Here is a 16,535-nt window from a genome sequence, read left to right as displayed (position 1 = left end):
ATAAGGGCCTCTCTTTCTGCCCTGTGTGCCCGGGATTTCTGCTCTGCTTTGGGGCTTGAGGCGAGCCCCCTTTGAGTCTCTGCCATCTGTGATTTGGGAATCATTGCTTAGCCATACATTCAGAAACATCAAGGCCCTGTCTATTAAGTCCAGCACTTAGTTCATCTAGACATTTGTCCACAGGAAGCGCCATGATTCAAATGTAAGCCTGGGTTTATTTTGCATTCATGCCAGACATGCTTTACCTTATTCTGCTTATTTTACAATAAATAAATAAATGACATATTACTTTTTGAAATGAATAGAGTGATATGAGCCACATGAAATTAGACCTATTAAAGAAACCTATTTAATAGAAACCATTAAAGTCAGTTGCCAGGGATGGTCATGGTTAGAGTGTCAAAAATAAATACATTGTAAATAAATAAATGAATGATTAAATAAATTCTAGATTGAAATTTTTATTCAGATTACGGTTAGAAATCTCTCTATTTTCCAGTGTCAGACTTTTTTCAAACATCTTCATTTTGTGTGCATTAGCTATAAGGCAGGCAAATGACCAATCAGAATCAAGTGTCATGTTCTCCTTTATTGTTTTAATTTCTTAAAATAATGCAACTTTTTAATAAAAAATAATTAAATAAATAAACACATACTGTACATACATGCATACAAACATAAATGGTTTAGATTATATGTATTCCATTATAAATTAGTATTTAGATTACAGTTAGAAATCTTCTAATTTCCCAGTGTTGCATTTGTTAAAGTCTATCAATCACCTTATCGTCTAATTGTTTTTAATAAACACTAATTTTTGTGCATTAGGTATTAGGCAGGCAAATGACTAATCAGAAACGAGTGTTGTGTTCCCCTTATTTAATTTCTTTAAAAACAATGTAGCCTTTTTTTAAATGAAAAATTATAATTAAATTATTTTAATAATTATATATAAATTATAAAGAAATTATTTATTTATTAATAAATGAATTAATGTTTTAGATTGCAAGGATTCAGATTCAGTTTTTTTTTTTTTTTTTTTTTTTTTTTTTTTTTGGTATTCTGGTTTTTTTTTTTTTTTTTTTTTTTTCTGTTGTTGCTGGGTCCTTGTATAAACACTTGTTTAAACACTGATTAGTCCCACCAGTGTTGAATTCGATTAGAAACATGCACAGTGAATGACTTATCTTATGTGACATTTACAACCAGCCTGTGCCTTACTCCATATCTTGTGCCAATGTAAGGCACAAGTTATATTTATGCAGTGGCAGATGTGGAGAAAACCCACAGTGACTTTACTGATGCACAGCAAGTCGTGTGTCGGATTCGTGAGCTGGAATGCCTGCTGTTTAATAAATAGGTCGTTGGGGTCAGGTGTGTTTTCTGCGCTGCTCTCCGGGCATATCCTTAAGGAGACAAATGTGCTTTCAGCCTGCGGAGAGTGATACTGAATTAATACACTGCATTAATGTGTGTCAAAGGCAGAATCTGTAGCTAAGCTGATAGTGTTGTAAATTAGGTCATTTCAAGCTTTGTGCTGCTGAGACGGAGTTCTGGCTAATCTAATAGACGGGTATAAATGGATTTGGATTGATACTAAGGAGTTTTGAGTCTCTGGCGCATAAACCACAATGTGAGGTGTGTTAGTTGGACTGCACACACATATGCATATACTTGCACAGATACACATTATTGTTTACCAATCCCATTAGTCTCAGATACTGCAAAATGTGCATGTTTGTGTTGTGCAGGTTATAACTTTGTCGCGTACTCACATCCTGTGTAGTACATTTATTATAATTTATAAGCTTGATTCATTCACCAAAACAGGCTGAATTCTGGATGCCTGAAAACATAATTAATTTGTACTGTGTAATTTCTGTGCTGCAAGTGTCAATAAATGTAATTGCAACAACAGAGCGCTGCAGGGATAACATGTTTTTGTTAGCATTTTTTAGCATGAGTTACCATTTTAGCACTTCTTTTTCCTTTGCCAGTCAGTGAGTTTTGGTTAAATGTCTGAAATAAGGGCTGTGGTTAACACAAGATCGAGATATTTTTTACGTTTTATTCTACAACATGCAAAATACATCAGTAATACCCCCTTGTGATACTTTTAAGCTTTTACTTGTCTTGAAAAATGCAGTTGCTAACAAGTGGTTAAATGGCATTACAGAGTCATGGAGGTAAACTCATTTACTCACTAGACCACTTTTTCAGCCTCTTGTTATATCGCACTTCGCAAACTATCGCAAACTATTAACTCAAACTTTCAAGAAAAATATTTTTAAAGACTGAAAGAGTTGCTGAAAGCTTAGTGACAGTGACGTTGAAGTTATGTGACTGCGGTGTAGTTCGTTTATAGCCTACGTTTAGCTTCTGATGACTTTATTTAGGCTTCAAAATTCACAAAAGTTGTGTTCATATGGAAGATTATAAGATTATGCTGGGTTTTTCGTTGAGGGAACCAGGTGTTAATGCTCGCATTAGCCTTTATAATGATGGTTTTCAAACAGGTTTCACAGACATGCCCTCCTCTGCCATTGGTTGGACAAACGGATAGTTTGAAGACCCCAAATGCACACCATTGCTTGAGTTAGTGTTGCTCTGTTGAGATGCTAAAATAAACAGATCAACGTTTGATGTTCAAATGAATTTACAAATGTCTTAGTTGACTAATATGAAACTCCATAAAATATGCAAATATTAAGTTTGCAAGCACACAAGTTGAATTGCTGATTGTTACATATGCTTCATATTGACAATAGTGGCAAGATTTGTGTGTTTGAGAGAAAGTCTACTTGATTTAGAATACTTATGATTACCACATGCTGGGTTTCCCTACCAGGCCCACTACAACATGCCACAAACCCCAGTGCCAACAATTGCAAACACAAACAAGAAAAGACAGACAGTAAGGCACTTTCTCAAGATGTCTGACATGCTGTTCCCATCTCATCTCTCTCTATTTGCCTTTCCCTCTTATCAGTTTTTTTTTCAATCTGTCCCCCTCTCTCTCCTTTTTCCTCCAAAGTTGCTTGTCGGCATCTTTTCCTGCAGTTTCCACAGCCGCCACATGATGTCAGACACATTTCAAACACAGTCCTTTATACCTCAGAAATGGGGGTAGCAAAAATATTTCTGTATCCTGGATAGTTTCTCACATCTGTTGCAATGATACTGTCTAAATCCTATAAGGCACCATACAGGAAACCAAAGCTTAAATTAGTGCCTTCATATCCTCAGATAGGGCTTTTCATGACTGGAAATAGAAGGACCATCAATGTCTTGCAGTTGTTCTTGCCACTCCAGCACTAAAGCAAGAAAAATCCTTCCAAGTATGTGGGCTTTGGCCAAACTCTTTCCAGTTAAATGCCTAAACGGTGGAGCGGGAGATTTGGTCAGGAAAAGCTGAAAAGAGGTTCAGATAAAGGTGTCCACAATTGCAAACCTATAAAGCCATTTAACTCCTGAAAAGCTTTAGCAGCTCAGCTGGCCTTTTTCTTTGGGAAAGTTTCAAATCCTCAGTTTAAAACACATGCTCTATCATGTGCTATAAAATATACAATTTTTTATTTTTTATTTTTTTTAAACAGTTTGGGGTTCTTAACCTTATTTGTAAACCTTTGATATATTATAAAGTGTAATGTATTCCTGTAATGGCAAAGCTGAATTTTCAGCAGCCATGTCAGTGTCACATGATCCTTCAGAAATCAGAATAACTTTTTTTTTTTTCAATTTAATGGATCCTTGCTGAATAAAAGTAATAGTTTCCCTTAAAAAGGAACTTTTAAAAGTAGTGTACATATACTTTAGGACTTGGCAGTTTGGGACCAAATGTTAACTTATTTGTTCTGCTAAACTTATGTTTCCTGTAAATTCAAGAAAAATATTTATCTGATCATTTTGTCTGATAATAACTTGGGTAACAGAGTTGAAGAATAGGTGTGTTTAATGTGAAATTGAATCATGACTTTGAGCTCTCCACAAGAAGCAGATGACCATGACCAATGTGTATCTTGCAGTTGCTGTTGGATGGTAACTAAAAGAATGCACTCATATTGTTGTGTGTATGTTTGTTTAGTTTCACAACACACTAACGCAGACAAATTATGGAGAGCTTTCAACAGTAATGAAAACATCCTTTCGTAAGGTTGCCATTATACCTAATAATGCCCACATTAATGCTAATTATGCACCCACTGATTCTCTGAACAACTGCAATCAGACATTACACACAGACGGAAAGATGCTCACACAGTAGTTACTGTATCCCACTGCCTTTGCAACTGCTAATTTTGTTGATTTACAACAGCATTATTTGGATATAGCCGTCCTACTCTCCAAATCAACAAACACACATGCTGTATGAACCCCTGCTTTCACTCCTGACGTTCACTCACAATGCTTGAGAAGATTTGCATGTGTTCCTTTGCATAATTCCATGTAAAGCTCATTTTCGCTGTGTATATCTTCTCTTCTCCTATTATTGGGGACAATGGGCTTGTGAGCGGCTCTTTTATGGACACACTCATCTCAATGAGCATCATTTGAACAGGCTATTGATTGGCTTCTCAGACCTGGATTTGAAATGAACTGAAATTTAACATTTAAACAGAAGATGTGACATCATGCGGTTTATTATGTAGTTACATTGGAGAAGCTGTTTCCAATATACCACTATTCAAAGTGAATAATGAAGCATGACTTCCTGTGCTATAACACATCAAGGTGGAAGTGAAAAGGAAGTTTTTTTTAATCTTCACGTGAGGTGTTAACAACTGATTTTCCAACCTGTGCTTCAGCAGGTGTCTGTTTGTGAGAAGATTTTGTTATTTTTCATGTATTTTCCTCTGTTTCTCAGTTGGGAAGTGATGAGATCTGTATTAGTCATCTTAGTTGTTTTACTTCCCATCACAGGAAAAACCTACACCTGAAATGTTCTATTATTACGGGTTGTTCACTCCAAGGATGATAACTATTACTAGAAAGTTTTAATAATAATTTCTGAGAAATTCAAAACCACAGTTATAACGACTGAAATCACTTTCAGAATTTCTTTTTCCAGCTGATGAACACTAAAAAAATTGACAATTAAATCAGAATCCCCCCAAATCTAAAGAGCTTGAGCATTTAAAGTGGCAGACGACAACTGCAACATTTATGATAAACAGAATTATCGTCTGTTGGTTTGGATGCTGAAGTTAATGTTATAGTCATCTTTATAGTCATCGTTCTTTGACCAGGCCTTTATCTGATGTATATCAGAATATAATTTTATTATTTTTATTCATCTCATTCGAATATTTTCACAACACAGAATATTCTTTGTTCATTTAGTGGATCGGCTCCATTTAAAATGGTCACTTTTGATGAAAATTCAAAGAAATGTTCAGTGATGCATACAGTAGGAGATAATCTGAAGATAATAATGTTGAGAGTAGTTCAATATTTCAATTTCCCCATCTCTTTTTCAGCTTCCATCGTGCTGCAGAAGTGGTGGTGTCAAATGCACCCATGTTTGGATGGCGAGGAGTGTAAAGTTCTTCCAGACCTTACTGGTTGGTCCTGCAGCACCGGTAACAAAGTCAAAACCACCAAGGTAAGTGGGCCAAGTAAATGCGAGTTGCATTTGATGTGGATTTGCTGATGTGGTTTATTTGGTTCTTAAAGGGATACTCCACCCCAAAATGAAAATTTTGTCATTAATCACTGACCCCCATGTCGGTGCAAACCTGTAAAAGCTCCGCTCGTCTTCGAACACAATTTAAGATATTTTGGATGAAAACTGGGAGGCCTGAGACTGTCCCATAGACTGCCAGGTAAATAGCAGTGTCAAGGTCCATAAAAGGTATGAAAGTCGCCTTCAGGATACTCCATCTGCCATCAGACATACAATCTGGGTTATATGAAGCAACGGAAACACTTTTTGTAAGCGAAGAAAACAAAAATAATGATTTTATTCAATAATTCCTTTGTCAACGGTCTCCTCTGTGATGGATTTGAAATAAAACAGCGCTTCCTTGTGGCGCGGATGACACAGAAGAGCATACACAGCATAAGGTGATATGGAGACACAGAGGAGACAAAGGAATTATTGAATAAAGTCATTATTTTTGTTTTTTGTCATATAACCCATATTGTACGTCTCATGGCAGATGGAGTATTCTGACATCTACTTTCATACCTTTTATGGACCTTGACACTGCTATTTACTTGGCAGTCTATGGGACAGTCACAGGCCTCCCGGTTTTCATCCAAAATATCTTAAATTGCATTCCGAAGATGAACAAAGTTTTTATGGGTTTGGAACGACATGGGGGTAAGTGATTAATGACAAAATTTTTATTTTTGGGTGGAGTAGGGTGGGGTGGAGAGAAAGAACTCGAATTCAAGATGGCGCCGATGTGTGTGGCTGGCCGTCTGTCTGGGGCAGATGTTTGTTTGTTGTTTTTATTATGTTTGTTTTTTTTAACCCAACAAATCTGTGCACTCCTAACTTATGACCGAGATCAGCTACTGTCCATCAAATTAACTGTGGATGAGTCACTGATGATAGATTGTACAGGAGAGGGCCGCAGTCCATTCCTGGCTAGTGTTCCCAACTACCTATGGCACTTGGCACATGACGCGCCACACAGTAAGCGTCGCAGGAAAAGAGGACGCCGTGGAGGCACTGCCGTCAAATTAAAGACGCTGTGGCCATTAAATCGTATGTCCACAGGTTGGCTTTCATTGCTCTCTCAGGCCAGTGCTTACAGGGGAGAGGTGTGGATCTCAAGAATCTCCGCAGCTTGCGTCATGAGAAATTCCATGTTAAGGATTTAATACCAATCAAGCTGGCCCTGACAAATGCCCGCTCGGTGGTAAATAAAACTTTTATCTTGAATGATTTTATTATGACATACGAACTGGACTTTCTCTTCAAATCTGAAACCTGCCTAAAGGTAGGAGACTCCTCGCCACTATCTGAACTCTTACCAGAGGGATATGTTTGCATTAATTCACCTTGCCCATCGGGTCGCGGGGGAGGTTTAATGACTATTTAAAAAAAACTCTCCAATTCCAGCTACTCTCAGTTGAACCACCGCAGAGTTTCGAACTGCAACTGTTTCAAATCGCACCTACAAACCCTGTTACAGTCGCTGTAGTGTATCGGCCTCCAAAACCAAATATAGTTTTGGTTAGGAATTTTTTGAGTGAAATGTACACAAAATATGATCGTTTTTTAATACTGAGTGATTTTAATGTCCATATCTGTTGTGGGAATGACACACTTTCAAGGGATGTAAATCCCGTGGCAAAATAGAGAAACAAATAGAGACATAATTAGCGTAGCTGCTGTTCCAGCCAAGTAAAATTAATTAGTTTAACCTAAGCTAAAGAATAATAATGCGCAATTGCTCAGATATAACTGCAGTACAAGATTATGAGATGCATTATTGGAATGCTTGGCCAAAGAGGTGTGTTTTTAATCTAGATTTAAACAGAGGAAGTGTGTCTGCACCCCGAACATTATCAGGAAGGCTATTCCAGAGTTTGGGAGCCAAATGCAAAAAAACCTCTACCTCCTTTAGTGGACTTTGCTATCCTAGGTACTATCAAAAGTCCAGCGTTTTGTGATCTTAGGGAGCGTGATGGATTGTAGCGTGGTAGAAGACTAGTTAGGTACGCAGGAGCTAAACCATTAAGGGCCTTATAAGTAAGTTATAATATGTTGTTACTGATACGGAACTTAATAGGTAGCCAGTGCAGAGACTGTAAAATTGGGGTAATATGATCATATTTTCTTGACCTGGTAAGGACTCTAGCCGCTGCATTTTGGACTACCTGTAGCTTGTTTATTGAGGATGCAGGACAATCACCTAGCAGTGCATTACAATAGTCCAGTCTAGAGGTTCAAACTTGGTTGTGTTTTAAATGGTGCTATATAAATAAACAAGAACAAGAACAAGTATCCCTTTAAGGAAATGTAGGGCCACACTAATTAAATCCTGGTTGCAATCTGACACATGCTACATTTAAGTCCAAGAGAGCCAGGTTGATACACAAATGATCTTCTACCCATGGTAAGAGGAGCATTTGAGAACCTTTTGGATAGCCATAAAAGTACCTTTTAAATAGACATTTCTAAGAGCTATATATGCCATCAAAACACTCCCCAGAAGTATCTTCAGAAGGCTTTTCTTTGAGGGGCCTTTCTCCCAATGCCTTTTTCTCAGGCAAAGCATCCTTCAGAGCAGCATTTTGTTGAAGCCTTACTTTTATAAGAGTGTTCTCTAAAGCCCCTGAGAGAAAAAGAGGGGCTATGTTGTGCGATAAAATGGTCATATAGGGTTTTCTACAACAATTAAACACACCACTTCAAATGATCTCATGTTTTATGGGCAGATTATTGCAGGGACAGCACTTTTTTTTCAGTCCTACAGTACATCTCTACAGTAAGTTATAGGCAGATACACCACTCAAACTTTCTAAAAGAGACTTATTAAAGAATGAGCAAAGCTTGAAGATATATACAATTTCAGTGGCTACACAGAGTTTGTGGCTCAGCGAATAAATCCCCAAGGACTTCAGTCGTACAGAGAAAGCTTTCAAAGGCCGAAGGAGAATTTTCAAAAACCAAGCCTAGACAAACATGCAGAGACAACATTGTTGGTCCATGCTAGCTTTGACTTGAAAAGGAAAATGCAAAATTGACTAATTTGCAATTAAAGATGTACAATTTGTGCACCAGCTCTTCTTCATATCTGAACTAGTGGTTCAATGCCTCAAAATGCCAGTATTCAAGCTAAAAATTGATTGATTGGTTACATTAGGTTTCCAAACAAATGTGCCTACCTCATAAATTGAAATAACAATTAGATATGAGAATTGGAGACGTGCTTCTGTTTGTTCAGTGAACGCCGGGGTAACTGCTGTTTCGTGCAGGCATGACATACATGTAAAGTATTAAAGAAATAACGGTGTCTGAAAACGCAACTGCCACAAAAATAATTGCTCAGAGTTATAAAGTAACAGCAGAACATCTGTTGTGTTCATTAAAATGCATTATGGCTATGAGCTCCACTGAGACTTTTAAATTAAGAGTCCTAATTAAATTGGTAAGAGGGAGAGATGAGAAATGTATGACGGCTCTGGATTTTCATTCAGGATTAATTACTCTGTTTATTGAGTCCATAATTGGCTGAGTTGACTGTCAGTGGGGTAAGCCCCGCCTTCTGCCACCACAGTAGCCAATGGGCTGCGGTGAGTCACAGATGGAATGCGGGAGGTGTGCCTTGCTCCAGTGAGCATTAATTCTGTATTTAATAGCAATGGAAATGGAACAGTAACCATCAGGCTTCACTGCATGTCACAGGAGATTGTGGCGATGAGCCAGGATACATAGTGTCTCTTTCCATCTGCCTTCTTATATCTTTACATTCTCCTCCTGTACCATCCACTGAATATCTGTCCTTTATTTTTTTATTATCCTTCCCCACTGTCTGCCTTTCTGGTGTATAGCCGCTGTCCAATTTATATTAAATAGTAATGTTATTATTTATAACAAATATATTACTGATATATAATTGTATATCAATTCTGTTTAATAATTTTGTTTTGGTTTAAAACATATTTAAATTTTTTTAAACATTTAATAATTTTTTTAATTTAACCGAGAACCAATAATTGTTTTCATGTGTTTGTGTGTGTATAATTTTGCAGTATAGTATATGTATTACTATAACATAAATCTATTATTATTGTTAAAACAAGACACATTCTATGAAAAAAATAAGATTTTTTTTTTAATTAGATATTTTTTTGTTTTTAAAAAATTCTGATCTTTACTGAAAATATTAATTAAACATCTCAATTAAACATTAAACATAATTAAAAATTAATTAAACATCTCCCCGGGTGCCGCAACATAAATGGCTGCCCACTGCTCCGGGTGTGTGTTCACGGTGTGTGTGTGTTCACTGCTGTGTGTGTGCACTTAGGATGGGTTAAATGCAGAGCACGAATTCTGAGTATGGGTCACCATACTTGGCTGTATGTCACTTCACTTTTTCACTCAAAGCAGATGGTGCCATTCCAGTGACTGTGTTACATTTTCCTTAATCCAACCTCTCTATTTATTCATAGGTCACACGATAGCAAGAACATGGCTGCCCTACCAAAAGGTCCACGGCTCCTTACCAGCCCCTAATGGAAAAGGAGACCCTCTCGTTTAAGACACTGACATTACAGAGGATTCCATACATGTGAAAGATGGACAAACTCATTATAGGCTATAGATGGCCGCCTTGCTTTGACAGAAGATATGAGGATGGAGAAGGATCTCTGTATAAACTTGAAGTTTGACCGAGGATGCTGGACACACAGGTGCTCACATGAGAGACTGCATCTGTCAGCTGAAAGTGACTTTTTGGATTTCCACTGGCTCTCTTGAGTGTATGTGTGTGCATCTGTGACACAGATTATAGTATGTGGGACAAACTGTGGACGGTTCAGACCTGTCAGGTTGATGAAGATGAGACAGTAGTTCAACACTGTTTATCTGCTTTCCAGCACACAGCAAACTTTCTATTCATGAGCAGGATGGGGATTGCTCTGAATGTGTGATTCACAAGTTATTATCAATTTGCTTTTTTGGGTTAAGTCATTACCCTGGAAATGTTTCCTTTAAGTCATTTTTCACATCTAATTAGGGTTGCTGAATAGGATCATAACAACAAATTAAAAATTCAAGGGCGATTTTATTTGGACTAGACAAGATAGGAGATGTTTTCCATTTTCTGGTCTTTTACTGTCAGTGTAAGATGGAATTCAAGAGAGAAACATTTATTAAGCTTTCTTCCACAAATGCAAAATAGAAATGCAAGTGATGTAGTCAACAGTAAAACAAAGGTAAACTGCAGTAAAATACGGCTCCTCTTTGCTGTAAAATGTTATGTAATGTGAGCTTTACAGATGCAATTCCCTTCAAAAAACATTTAAAACTGACAGCTGGCTAAAAATTTCTACTGTATGTTACTCTGTAAAATGATCCACAAACCACTTAAAGGTGCACTAAGTATTTTTACTGGATTTAACACCTAAATAAATTAATAATACTGATAAATATGGTTAAAATTGTGATTACTTAATAGAAACTGTTTTATTCTACAAAGGGCAATTCAGGTCCTCATGGGGCCCACCATGTTGCGATCACATGACCTGCCGAATAAAACTCGTTGGCAGCCCACTATTACCAATCACTGCTGGTTTCAGACTAAATTAAAGGAGTAGTTCACACACACACACACACACACACACACACACACACACACACACACACACACACACACACACACACACACACACACACACACACACACACACACACACACAAACCTTCTGTGTAATGCTACAAATACATCTATGCCACTAGGTGCAGTATAAGATTCCAGAAAGTTACTTAGAGCACTTTTAAACAAGGAACTTGTTTAACTTTGATCTTGCTTTTAACTTTGTTTTCTGGTTTAACTGTGAACCTCTCAAAAGTACTCTGTGAAGTTCTGAAAACAAGCTAGCAATGTGCTGACTGAGATAATGAACATGTTTAAAGATAAGCTCAGATGTGAAGCGGCCTAACTCGTGCCCAATACTGCATCATAATAAAGTTTGAAATAGAATCAGCTCCACCATTCATCATTGGTTTTCTGATCTCAGTGGGTTCCTCCACAGACTCTAACCTAACCTAAACTTGAATTCTGAACTCTAATTGGTACTTTTGTTCGCCCCTTGCTGAGCGTTACCTTTGCCAGGGTTGGATCGAACTTTCAGAAAGGACTTTGTCCATTGTGTCTTTATCTCTGTATGTCTTTCTCAGGGCTCTGGTGGCTTGTGAAGTGTTGAATGAGGTTTTCTCTCTACAAGACAGCTCTGTACGCTAGGCTCGCCCTGGGCCTGCCCAGACGTCTTCCTGGCTTCAAAGCCCCTTCAGACTCCAACCATCTGCTTTGTGAGCTATGATGAATGTATCAGACCCACTGTGATTCCAGTGTCGAGCCTTGGGAGATAGGGTCGAGTGCCATCTCAAATTCTCATTGCTGAAGCCCAGGATACTGCCAGCCCTCTCCTGGGATGGTCCGGATGTATTTTTAGGTCTGTTGCTATTGGGAAAAGTTTCAAGTGGTCAGCTGGAAGTGCAGGCCTGAAACCTGTGAACATTTTCTAGGTGTGTGTTTGTGTCTGTCTACATATGTTTATCTACAGATCCATCTAAAAAGGCTTTGTTGCATTGGGACATTCTCCCGTGGAAACAGAAAGCCGCTAAATCCTGATGCAGACATTGAATGTCTGCTTGCCATCCCAAGAGGCTGCCGTGCTCTGAGGATGAACCTGATACATAGACTGACCCAACATCACTTTTGGTTTAAAAATCAATATTTGAAGACAATTTCTGTACCACTCCCTAGTGGCTGTGGCCTGCTGTTGCAGATGCGGCCTGTCATCAAGAGAAGAAAAATGAGATGAGAATCACCAATAGGTCAGTAATATTTCAAACAACAGCTGCACTGCATTTGTAGACGTATTCAGGTGGTATTGGCAGAACAAATGCACATGCGAGTCTGTAATGTCCAAATAATGTATATATACAGTACACCCACTGTTTTCTATACCTCTAAGTGCTTTAAACAGCCTGGGAGGAGATGTGCCATGCACAACCCAGAACTTCGATTGGTTGATCAATGTTCTGCTCTGCCGGGTGACTTAAACCTCAGGATGAGCCTCTCATGAAAATAAAGCAAAAGAGAATGCCAATGAGTGTAAGATTGCAGGCAGATTTCATAAGAGAGTTTACTGTTTGTGCTCAAACCTCTCTGTGTCCCAGGAGCCCACTTAAACACTGGCTCACTCCATGGGGTGGCACGTACTCAGCATTCTCCTCAGCAATGAAAAGAAACAAAACCTAAAGCAAAGATAAACATAAGCAGTTCTATTTCTACTCTGGCTGTCATCTGTTGTCGAGTCCAATTTATGTTGGTTCAGAGTGAAAATTTCTTACGGCTGGGGTAGAAAGTGAATTGAAACCTTGATATAAACAATTGATTATCATGTGTTGTGAGGGAGCCGATGTAAACACCAGGACTGGGGAATGTTTATTACACAACTGAGCACACAAGCTGAATCGTCCCCCAAACTCTGAATGAATTTGAATGACATTCCCTTCATATCCAGTTCTCAAGAATTCTCTGTTGGCACCGCTGTCACAATACAATTTGTCAAAGTGCTACAAAGCATAAATAATCTATGATGTAAAATGCTTAGAATGAATAATTTATGGACACTAGACTATGAAATAATGAAAAGTAAGTATGAAAAGCAAATGACATCTCATCTAGTCTTTGAATTAGAGTGATGTGCTGCTTGCTTTGACAGCTGAAATTAATTACCGCGTATGACTACCAGCTACAAAGAATTATTGCTTTTCCGGGCATTTGAAAGGAGATGTAAAACTTGGATTTTGAGGACACGTGGGAAGGCTTTTTCAGAGTCAAATTACATTGCAGTTCGGTCTGAAGACATTGTTTTTTTGACGTAAGTAATAAAGCTTTTGTATAATTAAAGATGTCTTAGATGAAAGGTATCCTTGGTTGACTAAGGCTAAGCACTGCCAGAAAAGAACTGCAAAATCTCAGTCTATTTCTAGCATTTAAATTTAGGTGTTAACACGAAATTAATCATGTTATGGGAGATTTACTCAGAACATGTTTTCCGTAAAAATCTAAGGCACAGGGCAGTGGAGTGCGGAAAAAAATGCAATGTCTAGAGAGAAGTTTTTTTTCTTTTAAGTTGAACTTTAAACTTGAGTGCCATGTTTTTTGAACAACGTCATGCATGAGACGCTGCCAAAAACCAAGACAAGATTAAATTAAGTGAAAATGAATCTTGTTTAATGTTTTCGATTCTTGTGCACCCCTCAATTATTGATATATTAATATATTCATTGTATATTCAAATTATATACAACATATTCAAATAATAAAAAAACATGTATTTTATGTAAATCGTTTTCTGCTATGCACATTTTCATTTACAGCAATGGATTTATACATGTATAATCAACTCATAGTCTCCACCAAGGTTTGCTGTGCTGCATGGGAATGCTCCAGGTAATCACAGAAAGTAGTATGAATGTATGGTTTCCCTACCGATGTGGAGACGAGGAAAAAAATGATGCATCAAGTTTGATTCAATTCACACTTATTTGTATAGAACTTTTTATTATATACATTGCTTTACAGGAAATTGGGCAGTTTTATATGTTTATTCAGAGTTGGCCTCATTCAAAATCCTCTCAAGGGTTAGTGAAATCCTCTTCACAGGTGTTGGGTCGTCTAAAGTCTTCATAAGTGGCTGGATATAGTCAGGAGAGGCAATCTTAATAGCTATAGGTTACAACTACAAAATGTGACGTAACCATATTTGGGAATTTGCTCTTTTTCACAAAGAACAGGGAAAGACTTGCAAAACCCAGTGAGCTGAGAATCATTGTGAGAGTGATTACAGGGTGTCTTCGAGTGGTTCTTGTACTGAGAGCAAGACAGAGAAAGGAGAAAACAGGAGACATGGTGATCCATCTCCATCATCCAAATGATCCATCACATATCAGTCCTGTGGCATCACTGCTCCTCCACCACACAGTACTTCTACAGTTACCAAGATGTTTAAGTATAAAATGCAGTAATAATGTACAGGTTAACTGTGATTACTTCTATAATACAGTAGTGGTATATAATAAATTTTTGGTAATTTAGCCTATGATTCTGAAATGAAAACTGCTCGCCTATTTTAAACTTTTTTCATTCTCTCTTAGGTCCATCAGCATCCTCATGTTTTATTTTTCATTCCTGTTCTTTATAATCTAAAGCAAAGATGTATTGGTGTTGCCATGTTGTTTGTAAAATTAATTATTAAAATTTTTGTACGTGGATAATGTTCTGTGCAGAAATGTTCCCTCGCGAGGGCAGTTTTTATGAGCGCATAGTTGGTGAGACAGACTGTGACCCTGAAATTATTAGCTTTGTTTGTCTCTTCGTGCTACAATAATCCAAATCTGTTATCTCCCGAAACCAATTAATCACACTAGCATTCTATTTTGACCCCAGCATTTGCTCTGGATATGGGGTTCAGGAACATCCCTGATTCATTATCCTCAGATATCACTTTGCTTTTCACTAATATGTGCCAAGGGAGGTGCCAATGTGACCGAGCCTGATAATACAGACGCCTGTGGCCACCCACTTTAACTCATGGCCAGGGTTCCGGTGCTGGAGGCACATTGTCATGGCACAGCTAGTGTGTCGAATGGGATGAAAGCAGCAGATATTGCGACATTTGTTACATCTGTATGCTTTGAGGAAGAGCTGTGGTGATGGAGGAACCCTGAGTGAGAAACACAGTGCTGGGCACATGGCTTGAGTATTTATATGCTAAATCTAGCCGTGCACAATGTTTTGCTTGAGTGTCATCCATATATGCATGACGATACAGGATATTGTCGCATATACTGTGTAAATGGATCAAAATGTGCTTGTCAGTGATAAAACTCATGCATATTTGATATTACGCCATTCAGTTGTGTGTCTTGGTATACGTACATCCATGCAAACGTGTAAGTGATACTTGTAACCAAGCTGCTCTTTCAGTATCTCTTTCTTCCATTGGTTTTGTGACAAGATGAACAGATTTCTCACTGTCACATACAGCATAAACACAGACTGCCAAACAATACTTCATAAATCACAAACAGACTCAATATATGCAGAGACTTCATTACACGTCTTACAAAACCTTTGGAAAATGATGTAATACAATATAAATGGCTAGGAAAAACATGTTGCCCAACACAGCCTGGGAGTATGTCTTTTTAAAGAACTTTGCCCGAAAAATTGTGGAAATATGATTTACTGCCGTTCTTAATTACTGTCAAGGAGGCAGCGTGCAGGATAAGATTTAGAAACCGCAGTTAGCAAACGACCCACGGCAGCGTTTGGGTATAGTGCTAAACAACTGCTTGGGAAAATGTGGTTTTCTCTGGCACAGAACAAGTGTTGAAATGTTTGTTGTTAGTGGCGTTTTTTTTCCCCTTATATATCTATCATACATAATTTATCATTCATGCCCAGAATACAGGATTTGTAACCGTTTAAAAGATTAATAGGTTGTTTACTTGACAAATTGTGTCTGATTTCATGGGTGGAAGAGGGGAAAAGCTTAGAAATTTGATGGAGTTTGAAGCATAAAATGAACATATTTTTGTCCAAAATGAAACAATTAATATCGTCTTTAAATTATTAACAAGTATCTTGAGTATTTTCTAATGTACTGCCTACAGTAAATGTGTTCTTTCTTTCTTCACTGCTTTCTTACTTCAATTCCTTGTTCCTTATTTTAATTGCTTAATTTATTTGACTTTTTCTTACCTTTCTATCAATTCTTTAGTTTTTCTGTACTTACATTTTTCTTCTTTATGTTCATCCACTCTTATTTACTTACTA

General features: G+C 37.7%; 1 protein-coding gene across 1 annotated transcript in view; it reads left to right on the top strand.

Annotated features, from left to right (window-relative positions):
• LOC109061219 (chemokine-like protein TAFA-4) overlaps positions 1-11,933 on the top strand; it is a 43,282-nt gene extending 31,349 nt beyond the window's left edge. The window contains exons 5-6 of the mRNA XM_042766193.1: positions 5,478-5,602; positions 10,132-11,933. Of these exons, the coding sequence (XP_042622127.1) occupies positions 5,478-5,602; positions 10,132-10,143 (137 nt within the window). The 3' untranslated portion in view covers positions 10,144-11,933. The remainder of the gene's footprint in view (positions 1-5,477; positions 5,603-10,131) is intronic.
• The last annotated feature ends 4,602 nt before the right edge of the window (positions 11,934-16,535 follow it).

This window comes from Cyprinus carpio, chromosome A11 (genome assembly GCF_018340385.1).
Source record: "Cyprinus carpio isolate SPL01 chromosome A11, ASM1834038v1, whole genome shotgun sequence".
NCBI classification, from domain to species: domain Eukaryota; kingdom Metazoa; phylum Chordata; class Actinopteri; order Cypriniformes; family Cyprinidae; genus Cyprinus; species Cyprinus carpio.
Note: the sequence above shows the minus strand (reverse complement) of the source record. Positions and strands in the feature narration are given on the sequence as shown.